This window comes from Corythoichthys intestinalis, chromosome 2 (assembly GCF_030265065.1).
Source record: "Corythoichthys intestinalis isolate RoL2023-P3 chromosome 2, ASM3026506v1, whole genome shotgun sequence".
Classification (NCBI taxonomy): Eukaryota; Metazoa; Chordata; class Actinopteri; order Syngnathiformes; family Syngnathidae; genus Corythoichthys; species Corythoichthys intestinalis.
The window spans coordinates 37,340,957-37,365,264 of record NC_080396.1 but is presented as its reverse complement, the minus strand read 5'-3'; the positions used below and the strand labels follow the sequence as shown (position 1 = coordinate 37,365,264).

At 41.0% G+C, this 24,308-nt stretch overlaps 1 protein-coding gene across 3 annotated transcripts in view; it reads left to right on the top strand.

Annotated features, from left to right (window-relative positions):
* lama5 (laminin, alpha 5) overlaps positions 1 to 24,308 on the top strand; it is a 92,009-nt gene that overhangs the window by 51,961 nt on the left and 15,740 nt on the right. For 2 of the 3 annotated variants that reach the window (XM_057824000.1, XM_057823991.1), the window contains exons 34-58: positions 2,473 to 2,684; positions 2,993 to 3,194; positions 5,186 to 5,330; positions 5,523 to 5,663; positions 5,744 to 6,013; positions 6,219 to 6,302; positions 6,377 to 6,607; positions 6,695 to 6,808; positions 8,846 to 8,976; positions 9,053 to 9,133; positions 9,395 to 9,609; positions 9,692 to 9,792; positions 9,970 to 10,153; positions 10,240 to 10,380; positions 11,153 to 11,298; positions 11,511 to 11,621; positions 11,860 to 11,971; positions 12,199 to 12,366; positions 12,421 to 12,617; positions 12,695 to 12,811; positions 15,910 to 16,064; positions 16,136 to 16,265; positions 16,332 to 16,434; positions 16,725 to 16,838; positions 22,564 to 22,746. In XM_057824000.1, the coding sequence (XP_057679983.1) occupies positions 2,473 to 2,684; positions 2,993 to 3,194; positions 5,186 to 5,330; positions 5,523 to 5,663; positions 5,744 to 6,013; positions 6,219 to 6,302; positions 6,377 to 6,607; positions 6,695 to 6,808; positions 8,846 to 8,976; positions 9,053 to 9,133; positions 9,395 to 9,609; positions 9,692 to 9,792; positions 9,970 to 10,153; positions 10,240 to 10,380; positions 11,153 to 11,298; positions 11,511 to 11,621; positions 11,860 to 11,971; positions 12,199 to 12,366; positions 12,421 to 12,617; positions 12,695 to 12,811; positions 15,910 to 16,064; positions 16,136 to 16,265; positions 16,332 to 16,434; positions 16,725 to 16,838; positions 22,564 to 22,746 (3,788 nt within the window). The remainder of the gene's footprint in view (positions 1 to 2,472; positions 2,685 to 2,992; positions 3,195 to 5,185; positions 5,331 to 5,522; positions 5,664 to 5,743; positions 6,014 to 6,218; positions 6,303 to 6,376; positions 6,608 to 6,694; positions 6,809 to 8,845; positions 8,977 to 9,052; positions 9,134 to 9,394; positions 9,610 to 9,691; positions 9,793 to 9,969; positions 10,154 to 10,239; positions 10,381 to 11,152; positions 11,299 to 11,510; positions 11,622 to 11,859; positions 11,972 to 12,198; positions 12,367 to 12,420; positions 12,618 to 12,694; positions 12,812 to 15,909; positions 16,065 to 16,135; positions 16,266 to 16,331; positions 16,435 to 16,724; positions 16,839 to 22,563; positions 22,747 to 24,308) is intronic. The other variant, XM_057824010.1, reaches the window with a different exon arrangement.

Genomic DNA, 24,308 nt, shown 5'->3' with positions numbered 1-24,308 from the left:
ATTGTGCCTAGCTTTGTAGTGTTGCGTTAGTACGTATAATAATACGTAGTCTTACTCAACAAGTACCAGAATAATAATATGGTGATAACAGAATTGAAAACTTAAATGTAGCATGCTAGCAGACTACAAAAACCGGCAGTGCATTCTCGTTGTGATGTCAACTCTGGTTCAGGGATTTTTCACTAGGTGGGTTAGCGATAGCTGAGAAAGGAGCAGTTCTGAGGAGTAAATAGGATATGCTTCGATGATTAAACCTCTTCTGTCACTTTTTACCATAGTGAAAATAAGGTCCGCCATCATTTTAAAATCAGTTGCTTTGCAATGCCATTGTACCTTTAATTCATTCTGAAAGACTCGGATCGCTCTGAAACATACTGACTTCTTTTTAAATCTTGGAGTCACGGGGAAAAAAAAAAAACCAGCATGTTGGAACCATAAGGCTTACATTGAACATATATATCTGTAATAGGAGTGGGAACCTCTTGGTACCGCACGATACGATACGATTTGCGATACAAAGCTCACGAAAGCGATAATCTGATGATATGGCGATACAACGATTATCGATACATTGGTCAGGAAATCATTCTAGGATATTCTACAAAGAACTAATAAACAGAAAAACAAGCTTCTGCTGTGAACTGGAATGAATTTATCACTTGTAGACGCCCAATCCATTTGAACTGGGAGGGTGTCAGCGAATGAACGTATGTTCATTCGCTGCCATCCCTCCCACTTCAAACGGATTGACGTCTATGGCAGTCAGTGGCAGCCAATGCAAGGCAATGAGGTAATTTTGGGCCTTTTAAGGTCATTTACCTGTTGATTTTCAGTAACTTCCTGTTGATTTTGGGGTATTTTATGGGTCACTTCCTGTTTGAGTTACAGAACAGGAAATGACCTGGGAATCACCCAAATGAATAGGCAGTGACTCAAACTCAACAGGAAATGACCTGTAAATGCCCTAAAACAGACATCTCCAAAGTCCTGCCCGGGGGCCAAATGCGGCCCGTTCATCCGCCCCCCAGCCTCTGTCATAAAATCAATAACATCTGGCCCACACACAGACTTAATAAATTGGTCAGCAGTACTGCTACCAGCTTACACACTAAATGCTGCTCCTCATTTACCCACTAAAAGGCGGCAGCGCTCTCAGCAACATTACCCCGTGTGACCCTTTTTTCTCCCAAAATTCTAAGATGGAGACAATCAACAACAACAAAAAAAAAGAAAGTTGACTGCGACGGCCGATGCTTCAAGGATAGGTGGAAATTGGACTATTTCTTCACTAAAACACGCAACACCTGTGTCTGCCTCATTTGCAAAGAGACAGTCGGTGTTTTTAAAGAGTTCAATGTGAGGCAATATTACCAAACAAGACACGCTGACATGTACAAGATTACAGGGAAGATACGTAGCGAACTTAAAGCTAGTTTAATTTTACAGCAGCAGTATTTCACAAGATCCCGAGAGTCGAAAGAGAACGCCACTGAAAAGAGTAAGGTTTCTGTTTTCAGTAAACGTTACCATAATGTTTCATTCACGGTTTCTGTTCTCAGTAAACGTTACTATAACAGCTATTTCTCTGTAAACGAAACTTACGCATGTGCAATGAATGCTCTCCCACTTGTCAATAAAAGACGCAACCCCAGGGAGGGGGCTGAGAGAAGCTCACTGCGAGCAAGCGTGCTGCGCTGTCGGCGCTCTCCCTGGTGGCCGCCGGTGAACACTTATCTTCGTCTCAAGTCTGATCTTTCCTCCGTCCTTTCCTAGGTCTTTGTTGTTTTCTTAGTTCAAGTATTAAGTTTAGACCTAACACCACAAAGGCTAGTTGCGATATTGTTAAAATTATTAATAAAAAAAAGTAATAAAGCAAATGTGACACACAGAATGGCTTGCTAAAATTTGCCTAAATATATTGTTCTACGTAAAGGTCGGCCCCCCACATTTTTACCACACCAAATCTGGCCCCTTTTACAAAAAGTTTGGACACCCCTGCCCTAAAATGAACAGCAGGTGACTTGTAAATGCCCCGAAAATCGGACCGAATGACTGTTAATGCTCTGGTTTTGAAAAAAAATGAACGTTTCCAGTCTAAATGGATTGGGCGTCGAGCACCGTCACTGACAGCCTTAGAGTTAACTGAGACACTATTATGGAAGATATTGGTTGCAACTTGTTTTTTTTTTTTTTTTTTTTTTTTATAAAACATTGACACCTTTATAAAACGATATCTCGATTCTTGACAGGAGCATATCGATAACCTTTTGGGATACAAAGTATCACGATATATAACCATTTCGATATTTTGTCACATCCCTAATCAGTAAGTCAAAAAGATAAGGTGCAAAACCATGTCATATTTTATAAATAAGTAACAAAACCCTAAATCTAATCTCAGCAGAGCGTAACAAATCATTCAAGATAATTGGAGCAAATGTGCTATTTTGGTTCATTTTCTGCTCTCTGCAGTCCGTCCAGTGCCTCCTCCTTCTGTCGCCGTGCTGCCACTTCGCTGTCGGCCTTTGTCAACAATGGCGCACTACCGTGCGCGTGCCATGAAGTTGGTGCAGAGAGTGACACCTGCGAGTCTTTTGGTGGCCAGTGCCGCTGCAGGCCCAACGTGATTGGTCGAGACTGCTCCATGTGCGCCACGGGGTACTGGGGCTTCCCGAACTGCCGGCGTGAGTGTTTCTGGAAATCCTTTAATGTGATGATATTCTGATTCTTTGGCTGCCGTTGATGGCGATCATCATCCAATCTTCTTTGGATAGGAGCACTGAGAGCATTTTTTTGCTGCTAGCCTCCCTCAGTCAAAATGGATTGTACTCTGGTTGTCGTCTACTGCTGTTTTTAATAGATTTTTTTTTCTGTAAATAACTACCACAACACATGCTTTGCGAATACTTTACCTACACTAGTTGTGAATGAGTTCATGTAAATTACATAGCTGATTGCTCAATGTGATGTGTGTTGTGTTACTTGTCCTCAGCTTGTAATTGCGGTACTAGACTGTGTGAGCCCATGTCAGGCGAATGCATCTGCCCACCTCGGACCCTGCTCCCGGAGTGCACTGAGTGTGAGCCGCAAACGTTTGGCTGCCATCCGCTGGTTGGATGTGAGGCTTGCAACTGTTCTCGCCCCGGAACCGTAACACCTGACGTTAACTGCGACATGCTCAGCGGACAGTGCAGGTGAGAACTCAAGTCCTTATTCGTGATAGTATAAAAAGTGTCAAACGAAACAAAAACATAAAGTACCAGTTTGTAGCTCCGGGCGTTCTAGTGAGTCAATTACGGGGTTGTAAGTCAAGCAGCAGGAGATGAAGATGCGAAAGGTTACTAGCTATGCTAAGCAAATAAGTTGTAACAAAAGCAAAGTGCTTAAGTCTCTGACATTGAGCGTGTCTCGCGCCCATTTCTGGCCCTTCTCATACTCTATACCACAGCTTTTTTTTTCTCACGCTCACCAAAAAACTTGCCCATTGTCATAATGTAAAAATTACTCTTTAAGTCGTGGGATCTTAAAACTTTCATTTACAAATGCTGCGCAACCATTATACTGTCTACCGAGAAAGAAAGATAAAATGACCTTTCAGTACAATGTGGCCAGCCTCATATGTATATATCACATACAGTGGTACCTCTACTTACAAAATGAATTGGTTCTGGAAGAAATTTCGTAAACTGAAAATTCTATAAGTAGAGACGCATTTTCCATGTAAATGTCGTAATCCATTCAAAGCTCCCCAAAACTCATCAATCTTTTATAAAGCATAAAAATCTATCCAAATATGTAATGATACATGGTACGTTTAAATTATTGCACAATAAACATAAAATCAAAGTTGTGCAGAATGTATAAAACCAAGAATAAAGAATTAAAGTTAATACACTCACGTACAGCTGTCAGAACATTTCATGGCCCGAATGGGTTGAATGAAGAGGCCGCTATGATTCACACATACACATACAGTAGAGGTCCCTCTTAGCCAATTGGATGCCAGGAAGATGCTAGGCAATAGTTAATGGCAGAGCAGCTATGTTATGTTCAGCAAACTCTGGGAGCTGCGAGTAGCAGCCCATACTGTATTTTTGCCTTTCGTATCCTGAAATTTCATTCGTAATAGTTGGCAACATTTATTGTAACCTGAAAATTCCGTTTAGAGACGTTCGTAAGTACAGGTACCGCTGTATATAGGGCTAGATGTCTAAAGGCGGGGTCAGTGGCGTAATTAACTGGTTCTCTTAAATTATTTTGTTAAATTTATTTCTGATGCCGCTACTGAAAAAAATCCTAGAGGAAACAATGTACACAAACATGTACACGCACGCATACACACTCTCACTCTAAAAGATTTTCACAAAATGCAGTGATCACTCGCTATTTCGCGCTTCAAACTTCGCGCCCTCAGGCCATTGCGGATTTTTCTTCAATTAAAAAAAATAAATAAATGAAAATAAAAATAAATGAAAATAAATATAAATAGATAAATGAATGCATTATTTTGTAGATCTGTCCCGATCCGATCACATAGTCTCTCCCTCTCACTCCTGTCGCTTTTCTTGGTCAAGCAGTACACTGGAGTTGCTTATTAAAGTTAACGATGATTGACAGACAGTTAATGTTGCATCTTGCCAGAGACGCTTGTAAGCCGAAACTTTAAAGCGCCGCAGGCATCAACAAAGTTTAACTTGTGAAACAGTTGCTGTGGCAACTCATTGTGTGTCAGTGAGCAGCTTGAGCAGACTTAAGTGGACTCACTCAATGAATCATTTAATAAAGACAAGCATTTTTCTACTTTTTTTTTTGTTTAAAAATAATTCGTTGGGACAGTAACATGTTTTAAACTTATCATAATTATTACATTTGAAGTGCTTAAAAACTATTAAAACATATATACATAAAAGTCATTTTTTAATTAATCATACATTGGGGAAATAAAGTTTAAAAAAAAAAGTCTTATATAACAGTATATATCTTTCCAATGATAAATCTGAATAAATACATTGAATGCATAATAAAAAAAAGGGGGGGGGGGTACTTCGCGGTTTTTCACTTATTGCGGCCGGTTCTGGTCCCCATTTACTGCGAAAAACGAGGGATCACTGTAGAACATACTGCAAAAGCATTTGATAATTTTCATTGATTCGATTAATTTTAATTGTTGTGCATCATCTTCCAGATGCAAGAACAATGTGGTTGGTCGCCAGTGTGACCGCTGTGCATCTGGATATTACGGTTACCCAAATTGTCAACCATGTGATTGTAATGAGGCAGGAACTGAGGAAGAAGTGTGTAACTCTTTCACAGGACAATGTCAGTGCAAGGTGAGTTTAAAAAAAAAAACATTATTTCCATCCAAAATGTTTTTTTTTCCTAAACATAGGAGGTGCCTGCTGAATTAGCAGTCTAGATGCTATGTTTTATTCAACCTTGAAATAAAAGTTGGACCCCTTGTGGCGGGAGTTTGGTGACAAATAATTTGTTTTTACCCCCCACTTCCACCGCCACCATTATAGGAAAACGTAGAGGGTTCTCGCTGTGACCAGTGCAGAGTTGGTACATTCCACTTAGACCCAACTAACCCTAAAGGTTGCACCAGCTGCTTCTGCTTCCGTGCCACAGATCGCTGCAGAAGTTCGGAAAAGAGATACAGCGAGGTAACCAAATTAAATTTGTACACACCTGAAAACATCCTCTTCTTCAATCAAACTTATGATACTCTTTGTCCCTCTTCAAGATAATGAACATGGAAGGCTGGGTGCTACTCAGTGCTGACAAACAAGAAGTGCCAGTCAACGTGTATCTGGATCAGGACCTGGTGGAGGCCGACCTTAGTGACATTCCCGATGTGTACCAGGACCTTCACTGGCATGCACCCCAAACCTATCTCGGAGACAAAGTCTCATCTTACGGAGGTTACCTGAGGTATCGCCTTCACACACAGACGATGAGAGGAGACGTCTGGTCTCTTCACGTTGAGCCACCTAGACCTGATATAATCCTGAAGGTACACAAGCATATATTCATGGAGCCTACTAGACGATCCCAGGATTCTATGCTTCATCTAATGTTGCATTTATCAAAAATAAATAAATAAATAAATAAAATGAAATAAAATAAATTAAAAAAAAAAAAAAAGAAAGAAAGAAAGAAATCAGCTGAAATGGGTAATAGGTATCACTCGCAAACTTGAAGTTTGTGCATTTGTGTAGGGCAACCAGATGACACTGGTGTTCTTGGAGCGTGAATATTCTTCTCCCGAGGAGCCGCATTTGGGAATTGTGCATATGGTGGAGGTAAAGTGGACCTAGCACTGCTCCCAGCAATGTCCAAAGTAGCTTGTTGAAACAAATGATCCTACCTATCGTAGGGAAGTTTCCGCCACGCTCAGACTGGCAACTCAGTCTCCCGGGAGGAGCTTATGATGGTTCTGGTGGCTCTGGAGTCCCTGCAGATCCGAGCCCTTCATTCTCAGTCGGCACACTCAGTCTCACTTCGTGGCGCCGTGCTCGAAGGTGCAGAAAGCTTGCCCGCTGGTCGCCATGCCAACAATGTGGAGCTCTGCATGTGTCCTGCCAACTACCTGGGAGACTCTTGTCAGGTATGGAGCAGCCTGTGTTTATTAAAAGTGATAATGTTTTATCCATTGTCTGACATTTTCAATTCCTTTCTATGTTTGCGTGCACAGAAATGTGCTCCGGGTTTCTACAGGGACAGCATTGGCCTCTTCCTGGGAAAATGCGTGCCATGCAACTGTAATGGACATTCGGATCAATGTATGGACATATCAGGAATTTGCCTGGTGAGTTGAGTGCATTTTATAGGTCTCCTAGAATTGCTGTTCATTATTATTCTTGTGACAAAGGAATGGCCTCATAGGTTTTGTTTATGTGTCTATCCTGGTGAAAATGTTTCACTACCAGTATTACAGTAATGTCATTCATTCCATTGCTGCAATGGTGAGTTTTGTATTGAATAACTTGTTGTTTTTTTAATTCTGTTATGTCAAAATATTAGGGCTGTCCTAAATGACTATTTTTCTCCCGATTAGTCAGCAGACTTTTTTAAGGATTAGTACGGTTCTAAGAATTTTTTTTCCTATTCTAAATTTTTTTTTTTTAACAAATCTAGCAATTAAATTTTTGTTAACGCTTATTAATTCACAAAAAACATTTTGGAACGCTTACATTACATTCTTCATTAAAGTACAAATAAAGATATGAATAGCAATAATAAACCACAAATAAACAATGAGTTCAAATACTGATAGCATTAACTAGTGCAAAAGAATGGAATGTACACAGATTCAGAACATTGTGACTTCACCTTTCCAACATGATTCAAAACAATTCTTAAAAAAAGTAAATATTGAAATCATCTTGCATGAATATTGTAGTATACTACTATATGTATATACATAACAATACGTTATAATATAAAGTAAGTAAGATTAGTGCAGTCATGGACTAAAGTAAGCAGGCCAGTGTTTCCATTTTTTATTTATTTATTTATTTGTAATATGTTTTTCTCCCCCATGCGGGAGCATCCATCATTTTAACAAACACATTGATATGACGCACATACAGTAAAGGTATCTTCAATGAAACATGTCGTTAGGTAGTTATATGGACTTACAATCTGTTGGCTTCTTGTCTCCTATTGTTTTCCAAAATTACAACTGGGTGACGGTGCTTCAGGTGTTTATTCTCGGCCGACGTGCTGCCATGGTATGCAAGCTTGGCTTAGCAGAGACTTCACACGACAGTATACCCTCCTTTGTTTCGTTGAAATAAGTCCATGCTTTGGCCACTCTGGTGCGCTGTTTTTGGATTTGTACCGTTTTCCCCGCTTGGATACTGAGCGTCCACCATTCTCAATAATTTCTTTAACCCTTCATTAACCGTCGACGGGATGGTGTGCTCGTCGACGCATTTATGTCATCAATGACATTGACTATGTCGACTAGTCAGGACTAGGCATGTGCCAATAACCGGTTTCAAGGTATACCGTAGTATGAAAACGTTACCGTTTCAAAACCGTAAAAATTTTCCGTCATATCGTCCCTAAGGTATTAGCTATTTTTCATGTACCACTAATGCAGGGAGAAATACCTTGCTTGCAGCTGCAAGGCTCAGCCATTCCCCACTGGTTGTTGCTCAGTGTCAGTGAGTCAGGTGTGCTACAAGATGGCTGGTGGAAGTGAAACTCCTGAACTTTCCCCCCTCAATCCAAGAAAACGAAATCGCTGGCATGGGAAAATTTCAGTTACAGAAAAGTTTCAGACGGCCGCAACATAGAGGAGGCGGGCCAACCGACATGTAAAACATGTTTGCCGAGGGTGGCTACTGAGGAGGCAATACCTCCGATATGATTTTGCATTCATACAAAATTAAAGGTTAGTAATCACTAGAGCTGAAACAATTATTATTAGTTTTTTTTTCTTTCATTTTTTATTTTAACATCATACTTATGTTCCAATTCGCTAATATGTTTTGAAAAATAAAAGCCTGTTCAACTCTTATTTTTAAACCCAAATATCTCAAAGTAACACATTTTAGAGCTGTAATTGCAATACCGTGATGCCGTCAAACTGTGATAGTTTGGCTTAAGGTTATCATACCGTCAGAATCTCATACCGGCACATGCCTAGTTGGGACAGCTCTAAAAAATATGCCTGTGATCATTTGACTCCATGGTACAATAAAGGTTAGAGTGGCCCGCTGCTCCTAAATGAATATAGCGGCAACAATAGGAATAAGTGAACTGAAGAATGTGAAGTTGTTTTCTTGTGTTGTGTTCTCATTTGCTTTCTAATGCGGTGTGTGTGTGTGTTTGTCAGAACTGCCAACACAACACTGCCGGTGACCATTGTGAGAAATGCAAGGGCGGTTTCCTCGGCAACAATAGTGTGAATGGCCAGGCGCTGTCATGTTCCAGTTGTCCATGCCCACTTCAAGTGCCATCCAACAAGTCAGTACTCTGGAAAACCACTTATCCTCTGAGGCCGTAGTGCCTGCTCTAAATGACTAACTGTGAGTTTGTGTAGTTTTGCTGTAGGTTGCGTGCAGAAGAATGAGCGCATGCAATGCTTGTGTATGCCAGGTTACGCCGGGCCACATTGTGAAAGGTAAATTAACAAAACCACCAACACATCAACGGTGCTTCCGGGGATTGGGTGCACCAACTCTGCTTGGGTTTTGAAGGAGGCACATGTATAAAAATATTCAGGAACGTTGTTTCTCTGACATAAAGAAACAAATGTATTGTATAAAGTTAATTTTTGAAGTGTGTGCCCACCAGCTACCTGACACAAAGTTAGCGGATTGATGTCTCACTGCATTCAGCATGTCCATACAGAATCCTGTCATTAACAATGGCCTCTTGGCAGGTGCGCACCCGGTTACTACGGTAACCCTATGGTACTGGGAAGTACATGCCAGCCATGCAATTGCCATGGCAACACGGACCCCAACATGCTATTCACAGACTGCCACCCACTGACTGGCGAGTGTCTGAGCTGCATGCATAATACAACCGGGCCTCACTGTGAAGTGTGCGCCCCTGGTTACCACGGTGATGCCATCTTTGCCAAAAACTGCACTAGTAAGTTTGAGTGGCCGCAATTAGTCGGTGTCAATTTTACCTAATCATTTAGTCACTAATAGCCGGTGTTGTCGTTGTACAGAATGCAGTTGTTCACCATGTGGCACTGAGTCATGTGACCCACATACTGGGCAGTGCCGCTGCAAACCCGGAGTGAGTGGCCCACAATGTCACCACTGTCAGGTTTGTTGACAACAAAATAGTTTTTTAGCACTTAAAGAAATTGAAGGAAAAGTTCAGCTAGTGTTGAAGGAATAACATGCTGCTTTGCAAAGTCAAAGTAGAGTTTTTTTTTTTTTTTTTTTTAAACTATTCTTATTTCCATGTTCCACTTTGTTGACTCCAAATTCCCATCATCAGGATGGCATGTTTGGCTTTGAGTCATGCGCCGGGTGTCGTATATGTGACTGTGACGCCTCAGCAGCACTAGTGCAGCCCTGTAACCCTCAGAGCGGCCAGTGTAAGTGTCAACCTGGAGTCAATGGACCTAACTGTCGCCAGTGTGCTCCCGGATTCTGGGACTACGGACCTGACGGATGCAAGCGTGAGAAATCATGAAACAAACAAATTGGCATGTGACCTTGTGGCAACGGCAACGGCAACGAGGATGTGACTTGTTTGTGGGTTTAGGGTGCGACTGCAGGGGCGGACACTGCGACCCACGAACCGGAGAGTGTCACTGTCGGGAAGGCATGACGGGAAAGCAGTGTGAAATCTGCTTGAATGAACACAACATTCTTGTCGCGCATGGTCAAGACCTGCATTGTGAAGGTGATAAAACGGATTCTCTCGTCCTACTGAAGTGGTGTGGTGAAGTGTCTCAAGGCGTTTGACCGTGGATGTTGAATACTTAAGAATTATACCTAGCACACATTACTGAAAAATTATCTTATTAATACTAATGCATTGGTCTAACACACATATTGTTAAACTAGAGGAGCACTCTGAGAGAGCAGACCTCCACCAGAAATTCATTTTCTGACCATAGACCTCATTAACCCAAAATTGAATCACCTCTTCTGTTTCAGATTCCAAACATACCGTACAAGTTTGATAATAATCCCTTTATTCGTTCTTGAGTTATCGACAAACAAACAGTCAGACAAATAGACAAACAGAACAGAATACCAAACCTCTGCTTCCGTAGGTTTCATCCACTTGCGGAGGTAGGATTTTAAATATGCCCCAAGTCCCAGCATTTTTGTAATGTGTGGCAGGCCTTGAATCCAAAATGTGTGACCATTGTTTAAAAAAAAAAAAATTAAAAAAAAAAACTTTCATTAGTGTGAACAACAAATATAATGGATTTTTTGGGTGGATTTAATTGCCTATAGGGTGAAAAGAGGGTTATTTTTTACGCAATGTCCCAACTTAATCGAAAGTGAGGTTTGTAAAATTCATTCCCTAACTAAACCCCTCTTACTCATCATATTAAATGCTCTTATATGAAGTACTAAATGTCAGAGATTATCCTGATACACTGGCCTCATACGCAAAAACAGACATACTCATGTAATGCAATGTGTGTCTTTTACAATGGCAGCATGTGACAGCTGTGTCATTGTGCTGCTTGAGGCTCTGCACGAGATCGACTTTGACTCGCTTGCTGCACAGCTGCACAACCTCAACGCCAGCACCATGGCCTGGACACAGCTGCGCAAGCTCAACGCGTCGTTGGATGATGCCGCTGTGAGTTGCACACAAAGTAGAGGCATTTCGGAGCGTTGTGCATGAGTGGGTCGAAGAGGGCTTGTGTTGGTCCAGTTAACTGTGCCAATTATGCTGTGGTATTGAGGACGGGGGCGGACTGGCTTATTGAAGATTGTAAAACAGCAATAACAATGTTAGTGGTACTTCAAACTTGTCATCATACGTTGATCGTCATCTTGCACTCATTATAGCACGTCATTGACAAGTACAACAGCTCTCTTGCCGATGGCCGCCATCACGCCAAGGTACTGGAGGGTGAAATTGTGAACATCAGTGCTGACGTGGATATGCTGCAGCACAAGGTGATGCTTATAAATGTGTTTTTCCGATAAAGAGTCAGCCTTGGTACACATTTTTAAACAGACATAAGACAAAGTAGAAGCCAGTAATTTGTGATGTCAGCATAGTGAGGTCATAGCATTAGCCTAGCTGACATTTCAGGTTGCACAATAACTTGTGTAATTTAAGTATTTGGAGTGTACACAATACTCATTCATACACTGTTCACGTCCATGCTAACCGGATGGTTACAATCCTCAGAGTGCAACGACGGCGGAGCGATCCGACATGCTGGCAAACAGCACATCTGACACTCACCAAAAGGCGGAAGACCTGTTAACCTCCATCCACACATTGACCATGGATTTAAATGGTATGAAACAATGGAATTCACAAAGATGGCCAATGCTCACAGTGTATTGATATTACTACTATGTACAATTAAAGTGGCTTGATTTTTAACAAATTTTATGTGACAAAATTGCTTGGATCAGGCCAAAATCTCATGTCTAAATTTCTTTTTTTTCCACAAACAGATACTTTTGGTCATCCCCATTTGGGTATTTTATTTACAGTAATTGTCGTTGTCTACCCTTACAGACATCATGCGACTGGCCAATGGCTCGCTGAACAACACTGAAATACTAGATGTTGACGAGCGGGAGAGAAAGATGAGAGAGGTGGAAGCCATGTTGGGCAAGATGAGGAGCAGAAGCTGCGAGGGACAGAAGGAAACAGCAGACCGAGAGAAGACGGAGGCGGAAAAATGTAAGTTGGCTCGATTCTGCAAGTTGGTGGACAGAAAGTGACACTTGTGTTCAGTGTTGGAGCATGTGCACGAGGGCTTGGCGCGCCGTCATGAGCACAATGAGAATGCGGTCAAAGCCGCAAATGACTACCTGTCCCGCTTCCACGGCAACATGATGGAGCTTCGAGACGCTCTGAATGAGGCCATCGACAAGTTGGCCCGGGCTGCCGAGATCAACAACAGCAATCAGAAGACGCTGGACGATAACAAGGTAAGCGTGGCGGACCGACCACCAAGTGAGAACGCAGCTGGGGATCCAAAATGCGAAGTGACGTTTTATCATTCCAGAGAAGAGTGGATGAGCTGACATCCAAACGTGATGATGTAGAGGAGCATGTGGATATGGCGGAAGACCTCGTAGTTGAAGTCAATGAACTGTGGTCCAAGCTGCATGACTCCAAAGAGGTGAGCATGCACACCAAGAATCTCTGCAGCTGGTAAAATGTACTGTACCTACTCCACTGCCCTGCAGTCTACACATGCACTTATACTGTATAGCAATACAGTTTGGCGGTCTCACTGTATTGTCTATTATATCGTATAAATATTTAATTTTATATTGCAGATTTCCCTCTTCATCACAGGATCTTTCGGTTATTTTTTTTCTTATAATGTTATTACAGACTCACTTCGCAAAAAGTTTTACAATTCACTCACTCATTACCAGACATTTCCAAATCAACCAAGCCCATATCGTCAGCTGTTTTTAAGTATTTCGACAGATTTTTCAAGACCTACAGAATTTCCAGTTCTATATTTAAATTTACACCGACTAAGCCATATGAATGAATAGACTTCCTTTTTTGACCAGGAAAAACGTTTTGTCCTACCTTAAAGTTAATTATTTTAAATCAAGTAGCTCTTACAAAAAAACTGGAGAAAATTACCGTAGTTATTAGAGTGGAAGCAGCTACTTTTTTCCCTTACTTTGAACCCTGCGGCTTGTAACCCGGTGCAGCTCATATTTTAATTTTTAAAGTCTAATGAGCTGCACTTCTTTTGGTATAAATATTAGGGTTGTTCCGATCATGTTTTTTTGCTCCTGATTCAATTCCAATCATTCCCGATGATTTTTCCCGATCATATACATTTTGGCAATGCATTAAGAAAAAAATGAATAAAACTCGGACGAATATATACATTCAACATACAGTACATAAGTACTGTATTTGTTTATTATTACAATAAATCCTCAAGATGGCATTTACATTATTAACATTCTTTCTGTGAGAGGGATCCACGGATAGAAAGACTTGTGACTTTGTATATTGTGACTAAATATTGCCATCTAGTGTATTTGTTGAGCTTTCAGTAAATGATACTGCAGCCATGCCACAATGCATGATGGGAAGTGGAACCATGATGGGAAGTGGAACCATGTATGTGCGTCGTGCTACCAATGGATATATCTTCTCTGCTTTGGGAAATAACTTAAGGTGTTAAGACAAAGATCAATTGCCACCTTGCTTCCCCACATTGCTTCTCATGATATTTCTAATCATAGGGAGAGGGATTGCAAGGCTTTAACCAATTGAAGAAAGGCTCCAAAGGCTGCCAAAACTCACTCTACTCATTTAGCGCTGCATTTTATCTCTCTATATAGGTAAAACGGCGTCGTTACAGGTTGAGTGCGACAATTAATGAGAGGATCGTGCAGCGCATACATTAATTGCGTTTATTATTTTAACGTGACATTTTTTAACATATTAATTGCCGCTGTAATCGGGATATTTATGATAATCCTACCTTAAGCCTAAATTAAAGACTCTGGATGAGTGTAACATATTATTTCTGTAACGTTAAATACAATTAGAAAAGGATTTAATTAAAATATATATATATATATTAAAAAAAGGACTGGCCGATATTTTTTAGCCGATTCCGATACTTTGAAAATGGCGTGATCGGACATCTCTAATAAATATCCAAAAAATACAATAGGGACATCTACGGCTCAAATATGGTTTTCATGTAAAACTTAGTGGATGAGGCTTGCAGTCCAAAAATTGTATGTTTGTGAAAACAAACATATCCAAAAGAGCATAGGCTTTGACACTGATATGTTGTTTTGCTTCTGTAACACCTTTAATGTTGAACAGTGGTTTCATTCTATAAAGCAGCTGCAACATTTATGAATGGCTTTTAAATGCACAATTGAAATAGAGATACACACACTTTGATTGACATGAATAGATATAATGTCAGCTACAAGCTGATTGTTTCATACCTCCTTCTTCAGCCAGTAGTGTACGTACAAGGGTTTAGACAAAATAATGAAAACGCCTAACATTTTGACATCATAATCATTGAACATATTTATTAAATAATAGCATGAGGAACATTCTAATGAAGTTGAGCATCGCGTATGGCCGTCACAAACACCAGACCTCAACATTATTGCGCATTTATGGTCAGTTTTAGAGATTCAAGTAAGACGTTTATTTCCACCGCCATTGTCTCTAAAAGAGGGTATTCTAACTGAAGAATGGCTTAAAATTCATTTGGAAACAATTCACAAGTTGTATGAATCAATGTTATGCAGCGTTATTAAAAGTATGGTGATGCAATGAAAAATGTGGGTGTGCCTATATTTTGTGCTGGTGCACCTTAAGAAAAAAGTGCACCAGTGCAACCAATGCAAAAAGTAAGTGTGGAGCCTTGGCAATACATATCACAATGTTATGTTTTTTCCAATATCGTTCAGCCCAATCCCAAACATAGCTACAACCCTGTAGCAAAAAGTATGGAATCACTAATCACATATTTTCAATTGAAGGAATAAGAAAGCTGTGTAAAATTTCAGTGTAAACTTGTGCACTTATTGAAGATTTAACCACAGTGCCTTTGCCTGACATGGTGCCACATATTAATCAAGGACTGAGAGAAGTTTGATGTTTTCTTCAGGCAGTCATTTTTGTAAATCTCGCTGGAACAGCACCAAACAAAATCTCCAGCATCGTCACCTTGTCCAATGCAGATTCTTGACTCATCACTGAAACTAACCATCATCCAGTCATTCACAGTCCATGATTATCTCTCCTTAGCCCATTGCAGTCTTGTTCTTTATTGTTTAAGAGTCAATGAGAGTCAATTTATTTCCCTACACTTGCACTATAAAAGCAACGTTTACTGAGCACCACATTGTTTTTTATTCTTTTAGTGTTTCTGAATGCCAAGGGGTTGCACTTTTGAACTATTTTATTTATTTACTTATTTATTTTCCCTAGCTTTTTATCTGAGTTTGTTCTACATAATGAAATGTCTGAGTGCTCGTCCGAGATGCAATTCCATACATTTTGCTAGGGGTTGTATTAAGGATATCTGGTGAAAATTCTTCTACTTCTAATATCGCAATAAAAGATCTCAATATATCGCAAACCACCCAAAAACCGCAATGATATTTTTTTCCAATATTGTTCAGGCCTAGTATTGGCCTAAATGACATTGTGTATTCAAATTTGAAACACACACACATACACTTCATGGATTGTGATGTTTCTCAGGATTATGAGCGTTTGGCGGCCCAGCTGGATGGTGCCAGGACGCCATTGTCCAAGAAGGTGCAGGACTTCACGTGGGCCGACTCCAAGATACCCCTAGTGGAGGAAGCTGAGCGGCATGCTGATATGCTCCATGCTTTGTCCATGAACTTGTCCAGGTAAATGCTCCTGCGTGAGGACAACATGGGGAAAACACCTTTCTGTTTACATTGATGTGGTGTTTTGTTAGCTTTGTGGAGGAAACAAAGAGCGAAGGTTTGGTGGACGTGACCAAAGCCTACAACAAGATCATCAACGCTATCAAAGCAGCTGAGAAAGCGGCACACGAGGCAGACGAAGCTGCTACGAATGCGCTGGAGGTGAAGATCAGCCGTTGAGCTTTTGCATTGATCCTGCCTGTGTAGATAACCTTTTTGTTGTTGTAGAACGTGAGGGAGCAGAACCTCCGCCACATGGCAAACTCACTGAGGAATCGCAGTGTGGCACTGAAGGAGGAAGTAGAAAACCTCGATGAGGAACTCAAAAATGGTATCAAATTATCAATGCCTCCTCAAATGTTTAGTGGCCATTTAAAGTAGCATAGAAGCAAACATATAAGTCCAACAAGTTCCTAGCATCACTATAGAATTCAAATATGCATTTTTGGTTGTTGTGTTATCTTTACATCTTTAATTTATTTGATAATTGTTATTTGCTTCATTAGCCATTTTTCCAGCTCTATATGACTTGGATATGTTTACTATAAACGTCACTGTAGACACATTATGTTTGCGGTTATTTGGGTGTTTCTTTCTAAAGTCTGTGTTTCCTCACTACAGAGTTAAAACCGCAGCTGGATGACGCTTGGAAGCAATTGAACGATAGCAAAACCAAACTAAACCAAGTGGCAACGGATTTTGAAACGGCCCAGAACAACCTGAACTCCTCCTCAAGTAAGTGTTCAATACAAGCACGACATGAGCTACTGAGAATTAAACAGTTTACCAGTTGATTCTTGCATAACAATGCTAACATAGCGCCTGTATCTCCTCGATGAAGAATGTGTCCCACAGTATATGTGTGGCAGTAATTTTACTAGCTGCAGTAGGTTGCTTCATCAAATGAGTTGAAATGAGTTATGACTTAAAATTTAAAGTGCATGTGACATGACAAAAAAATCTTAAATAGCATTATTATTGGAATCAAAATCATATTTTGAGACGATTCGACTATATACAATAATTTGGCAAAGCGCAGATGACGAGAAATGCGTCTGCTGTTTAGCTCCTCCTGTCATTATAGCGCTTTGGTGCCTCCATCTAGGTGAGAATGAGCGATTTCAGCAGATTTAGCATTGAACCCAATGGAGAAGGAAACGTTTTTCAGCAATTCTGTTTCAAGTGTGGATTTTTCCAACGATAATGTCGATCCAATGGAAGCCGGTGGCTGCAAAATGTCATTATTTTTTTATTTCTCTACTCCAAACAACAGGGCTAAATTACTGCATAAAGGTCAAAACTGCCGACTTCTTAAACCTCGCGAACGGTATTTTATGCCACCGGAGTTAGTCTGGCTGTTGTCATTTCCCTGCCACGGACTCTGAGGCGTCGGAAAGAGCGTAAACAAAAGAGGAGGATGAGAGCTAGGCTACATGCTAACCCGAACCGAGCGGCTCTTCTAAGTCTCTTCCTCGCCTTTCAAACACGAAAAATCACACAAAACTACCCTGACTCATGCCACACACGGGGGGGGGGGGGGGGGATTGTATTCACCGATCGGCCTGCCCCCGGTGGCGAGCAAGCTTTGGCTCGTCGCCCGGCATGTGTGCTCGTCACCGGGGGAATGAATGCCGAAAATGGCGGGCATGCGGAGAGGGCCGAGGGTGGTAGAAGTCTCGACACAATTGAGAACCGGAGACGAGAGCACTTGGCTGCCCGAACACTAGTGACGGGATCTGTCATTCACTTGAGTAAACGAATCCATTCCGGTTCGTTCAGTAAAAAGATTCGTTCAAACAAATCGTTCAACGAATCGTTCACCCCCTCACCTCCCTCCCCCCCAAATGTAGCTCACTTTTGCTTGCCTCGTAGCTACCCGTGTTTTTTTTTTTTTTTAGCTACCCGTGTTTTAAACTACTGTAAATTTGGTAATATGTTGTCAGTCATAGGTAGTCCCGAGTCTGTTGAGAAAAGTAGTACACTAAACCATGCTCGCTAGATTTGTGTGGTGTTTTGTCTGTTTGAGCAGCATTTGATAGGCTCCACATTAACAAATATGTGACAAAGTCATTTCCTTCCATTTTTTGACTCGTTCACCGCATTACTGGAAAGTCAAGTTAGCAGCAAGCTAGGTCAGGAACCGGAGGACCGAGTCGGGAACGGGAAGTGACATAACTCAGTCTTGCCCCCTTGCGTGCACGCTGGCTGCTTACTGGCTACACGTGGAAGTGAGCAGTGTTGTTAATCTTACTGAAAAAAAGTAATTAATTATAGTTACAAATTACTTTTCCCAAAAAGTAATTGCGTTACTAACTCAATTACCTGAATGTAAGAGTAATTAGTTACTTGGCAAAGTAATTGGTGATAATTACTTTTTTTTTTCCCCTCAAAAAAAAAAAAAAAAAAAAAAAAAAAAAAAAAAAAAAAAAAAACATTGGCCACACTATATGAAGTTTTTTGTGGAGGTTTTTGGTACAATTGGCCCGAGCCCAATTCTTTACCCTAATTTACCCTTTACCCTGAATCAACTGTTAAAAGTTGTTAAAATTGCTCCCATTATTGCATTAGTTCCCTTCTCTCTACTTTCGACATATGAAAGTTTTAAAACTGTTTCATCATTTAAAGATAGATTCAAGTCAAGATTTTTGCCGATTTAGAAGTATTTTAGATAAAAAGTTACTTAGGTTCGCGAGGAAGGTTCTCTACAACAGAGCCGTCCTAAAAATCCTACTGCTTTAAGATGGCGGCTGTCATTTTGCATCTAGTTATATCTATATACAGTACAAGTGATATCTACCATGTCTACCATATCTACCATAACATGCGGGCGTAGTTTGTCGGCTATCGGCTACAACATGTATTATTGGAGCTACCTAGCATCGCGTTTGCTCGGCGTTACAACTTTCTTGCCTCCTCCCCGCTCCTGCTCTGCTCTGTCGTCTCGGTGAGTCCGTCTCCCTCAGACTTTTCGACCAATATAGTAACGCATAGTAACGCATGCCTTTCCGTCCTCAGTAACGGTAACGGCGTTGCCAAGATGAGAAAAGTAATTAATTAGATTACCCACTACTGAAAAAAATAACGCCGTTAGTAACGCCGTTATATTGTAACGCCGTTATTAACAACACTGGAAGTGAGTGACAGATGCCCTGATTCTGTTTCCGCTCCCTCCCCTGCCCGCGATGAGGCTGGCATCTGATTGGTCGTGTGCGATGTCAGAAGACGCTGCCGCTTGCTCAACGCCCTCCCACGCAGCGAACAAGCCCTAACTTCATAGAACGAATCAGTGCAGATGGTGATTAGTCCGGTCCCGTTCACCCAAACAGTTCGTTCAAAAAGAACGAATCGTTCGCGACTGATGCAACACTACCGAACACGGGTGCTCCCTCCTTCATCAGCCGGCGACCATGGAGTGCGACAAGCCGCCGGTCGTCTGCTTAGGGAGGCGGGCACTCCTGCCGTCACCGTTTGACAGGAAGCATTGTCACCCACAAAATGCAAGCCACCTCCTTATTTAAAATGTGTTCCATGATCCCAGGATTTGGCATACTATAAAACACGCTTACTCACTTCCTCGTACGTCCAATGGTCCCTCGATAGCCGGACTTGTTTTGCCCATTCTTCACGGTGAACGGGATTTTTGGAAATCCAAAAAGACTCACACCACTCTTCCTGGTGTAACAACAAAAGCCTGCAGCACATTGGGCTGGCTTGACGCGAAAAATAAACAAATGAATCCACACAGAATTGGCTGAATTCGCAGTCCTTTTGGATACAATAGCATGGCTGTTTAGTGATGATCATGTCTCCTGTTGACGTCACATGCGCCCTCTTCCTCAATCCGAGACTTTGGACGGAAGTCTCTCATTTTCGAGTTTGGGATTCAAAAAATATATATATATCTATAAATATATAGATCTCTTCTGCACACAACCAAGTGGTCCATTTCATTCAGGAGCATAATATACTAAATGTAATATGAAATAAACATGCTTTCTTGTGTCACATGCACTTTAATCTAAAGATGCACGATAACATCGGCCGCCGATAATTATCGGCCTACAATGGCAATTATGATGTCACACAGATAATCCAGATAATAAAAAAATTCAACTGATAATGCAATCCGATAACTATATACAGGGGTGCACATAATTTTTTTGCCCAGGTTCTCAGAGGAGGACCTGGAGATGTGACTTGGTCCTCATTGAGCTTGAGAGCCAACCCGCCTGATGCGATAAATTTATGACAAGCTTTACTTAGAGCCAATTAACTTTAATTAATTATATTAACAATTAATGCTTGATTAACATCAAGTGGCACAACAAAATTGCCATTACTTTGAAATGTAAAGAAATAAAAAGCACCAATTCAAAATAAAGGGCATTATGCGGCTCCCACATTAACTCCAAGCCTTTTTAAAAGTGGGATGTCCTCCTCATAAGACCTTATTGAACGTGCATGTTTAGCTTTGTAAAATGCGAGCAAAAACACGTTTGTCAGTGCATGTCGCTGTTCATTACCTTTATTCCGCCACTTGTCCATAGGGCGAGTGGGGTCCTGTTTGACATCAATAGTTTGCTTAATTGCCACATGCTCTCTGTTTTTTCGTGCTTTTCAAAGTTTGGATGGCTGAAATTCTTTGACCCTACATAAAATGCGCTGCTCTTATCGGCGACATTGGGATTCTCACAGCACATTTTGTACCGCATTTCAGTGCGAGCATCATTTGCTTCTAGCCATGGTACCTCCTACTTTTCAGCAAAAGTCCTTTTTTTCGGTAGCTCCGGTGACGTCTCTGTCGTCTGTCTGTCTTTTGACGGGGGTGGGGGAACACGGAAGTAATTACTCAGTGTGGCCTGCCTCTTTGACATTTTGAGAAGTTATTTTCTCGTGTCCGCCGCAAATACGGTGGTCAGCCATCGGTACGCAAAAGCGTATGGAAGTCGTTGAGGGCCAGTGCGTTTGTCTACGTCCGGTACGCATGCGGACCACTTATGTGCACCCCTGACTATATACTTGATTTAGCCTCCAAATGTGCGCAACCGAAGAATTAGCACGCCGCCTCCTCAACCCCTCCCCTCTCTGAAGCCCCTGAAGGAGGAGGGGTGGAGGAGCCGGAGTTACACCACAAGAAGCAGTTGTAGATTATAGCGGCTGTTACTAGCCTGGCTGGATTTATCGTGTGTGAAGAAAACAACGCTCTCACCATCTGCGAAACATGCACTGCAGAAGTTCCACAAGGCGGAAAGAAAGCATCCTCATTCAACACCACTAACCCAGCAGCCATTTAAAACTGCATCACAAAGACTTTTGGAACGAATACGAGGCTGCTGCTAGCCGGAATGCTAAAGCTATTGTAAACACAAACTAAGCTAAACTACGGGGCTTGTGACTATACAGAGACGCTGCGGCCTTCTCGGAGTCGGGTTGTTTGGGAATGCAGCCCAGAGTGGGTGGTAAACTCGCATCAAAGGCTAAACACCGGCACGACTTGAGACCGATAGTCGACAAGTAGCCATCTTCCGATGGAGCCCGCTGCTCTGGCCGGTCCGGCAGGCCGCCGCCAAGCCCGGTTCCCCGGCGGCGGGACCTCCGACGAACACCCTGGTTTCTCGAGTGTTCCCCTATGGCGTGTGGGACGCGAGGCGTGCACCTCCGTCCAGAGCAGAGCCAGGCCCCGATCACGCCGCGGCGAACCGGCCGTTGTAATCAAATAACAATAATATTCTGTTGCCACAAATATTATTCAAAATCTTTCCTTCTTCCAAGTTTTTTTTGTGTTTTTTTTTTTTAGGATTAAGTATAATAATTTATTAAAATAAGGCTGATAAGCGTATTTTCAGCTAGCTATTTTTCTCCCAAGAAATCTGAGAGAAATACACTTGAAGCGCTGGCAGATAATTTCACTTATTTCCAATAGATTTACACTTAAAACTGACTAGTTTTAAGGAGGTATGTTTTTGCAGTGTAGTAATGTTATATATGTTAGGAATGGCTTACTTTTAAAGGCATTTTTGTGCAGGTATTTACTCTGTAGGTAATTGTTGCCAAAAGTTTACCATTACACAATGTCAGACAATCTGTCATTATTTAGATGTTGGAATTGACTACTTGTTCACATTTGATGTTGAAAAAAGTGCAATCAATTATATTTTTGCATAGTAATATTTTCTCTTGTGTATACTTTAAAATTTTACATAAATCTTTTAATACAATTATCAGCTTGACATTATCGGTTATCGGTTGGAATGAGGAGGAAATTATCGGTTATCGGCATCGGTTGAAAAATTTATTATCGTGCATCACTACTTTCAACTATTATTCTTTGTAGTCTTGGTAGAGATTTTGGGGGATAAACATGATCATTATTAATTTATTGTAACCCTACATTAGATACAGTGCATGCGGTTCATTTTATGTTGGCAAGTTAAGTGCAAGTTTCTTGTGTTTCCTGCAGATGTCAGTCAAGACATTGATGCAGCCAAGCAAGCAATAAATCAGGCCAATGCTTCAGTCTCACAAGTTAACGACGTCCTACGTCCAATCAGAGAGCAGTTAGACCAATGGCAGCAGACTTACAGTGACGGCAACACAACCAACCAGGATGTTAATGAGGCTCTGAGGGAGGCCAACAAGACAGGTAAGAGCTTTTACACTGCACACTTATTGTTTGTAAGAGAAGAATAAAAAAAGGGTTCAAGTAATCTCTGGTGTATAAAATAATATTTAAAAAATCATGGTTGCATATTAAACATAGGTGCAACAAAATTACCTAAAATTTTCACATTGTATGGTTGTTCTGTATATTCCAATATTGTTCAAGAATAATCTGCTTGTTCTTTATTCCAACCCATTTAACATTTTCTATCAAGGGTCTTGATTTTTATTTATTTATGGGCGTTTTAGCAATGATTTTCCGGAAATGGGAATTTACATATTAATTTTTGTATTCATGTATTGGTATGAGGGGCCGTACAAGACATTTTTCATTCTGGCCCTCTCACACACATACATTCTCCTTTCACATACATATATATTCACTCTCACACACATATATTCTCCTCTCACGTTCATATATATTCTCCTCTCACATTTGTATATTTTCACTTTCACATTCATACATTTTCACTCTCGCTTTCATACATTTTTACTTTCACATTCACACATTTTCACTCTCACATTCATGCATTTTTACTTTCACATTCATTTTCACTCTCATATTCACATATTTTCACTCTCACATCCATACATTTTTACTTCCACGTTCATTCATTTTCACTCTCATATTCATATATTTTCACTCTCATATTCATACATTTTTACTCTCACATTCATACATTTTCACTCTGTGTATGTATTTAGAAAGAAAATATATGTAAATGAGAGAAGAATATATCGGTATAAGAGTGAATATATATCTGTGTGAGGGGAGAATATATGTATGTGTGAGTGAAAGTATATACAGTAAGTATGTGTGAGTGAAAGTATAGACCCTACCCACGTGACGTCACAACTCCGCTCTCCTGACTGGTGCCGCCCACTTGTCCGTCAACACATCGTGTTGACCTGTTACGGCTACGTACATTCCTCCTATTTACGGCGTGTTTTTCCGCTCGTTAACATTAATAATCAAAATGGTGAAGGCGTGTGTGGCGGTCGGTTGCAATAACAGAGAAGATAGACGGAGAGACTTGAAGTTCTACCGGATTCCGAGAGACACGGAGAGGAGAGAGCGAGATGGGCTGCTGCAATTCGACGAGAAAACTGGGCTCCAAACGATTACCACAGATTATGTAGTAGTCATTTTATATCTGGTAAGATGCATTTAATATATATTTAGAGGGTTTTGGGCTGACAACCACAATTAAGATCATTGCTAGGCTAATCGCCAACAACATACACGTATGTATGTAGTGAGAGTGCTATCGCTAAACCATATAAACATTAAAAGCCCTAGCTCCATTGACAAATGACATGAAATACATTAGACTTGACAGTGGATGTTAGCAAGAACAAAAGATTTTGAATTGAATATTTCGTAACTCACCTTCCGAGCACAAGATTCCTGCCGAATTTTCGTGTACGAGGACCTGTTTCGCCCAACCAGCAACGTAGCATTTATAAGCCTCCAAGCTCTTAAAGTTTTTCAAACTTTCGTGAGAATAGGCTGATTTTGTGTGGACAAGATAGTTGTAAATATCA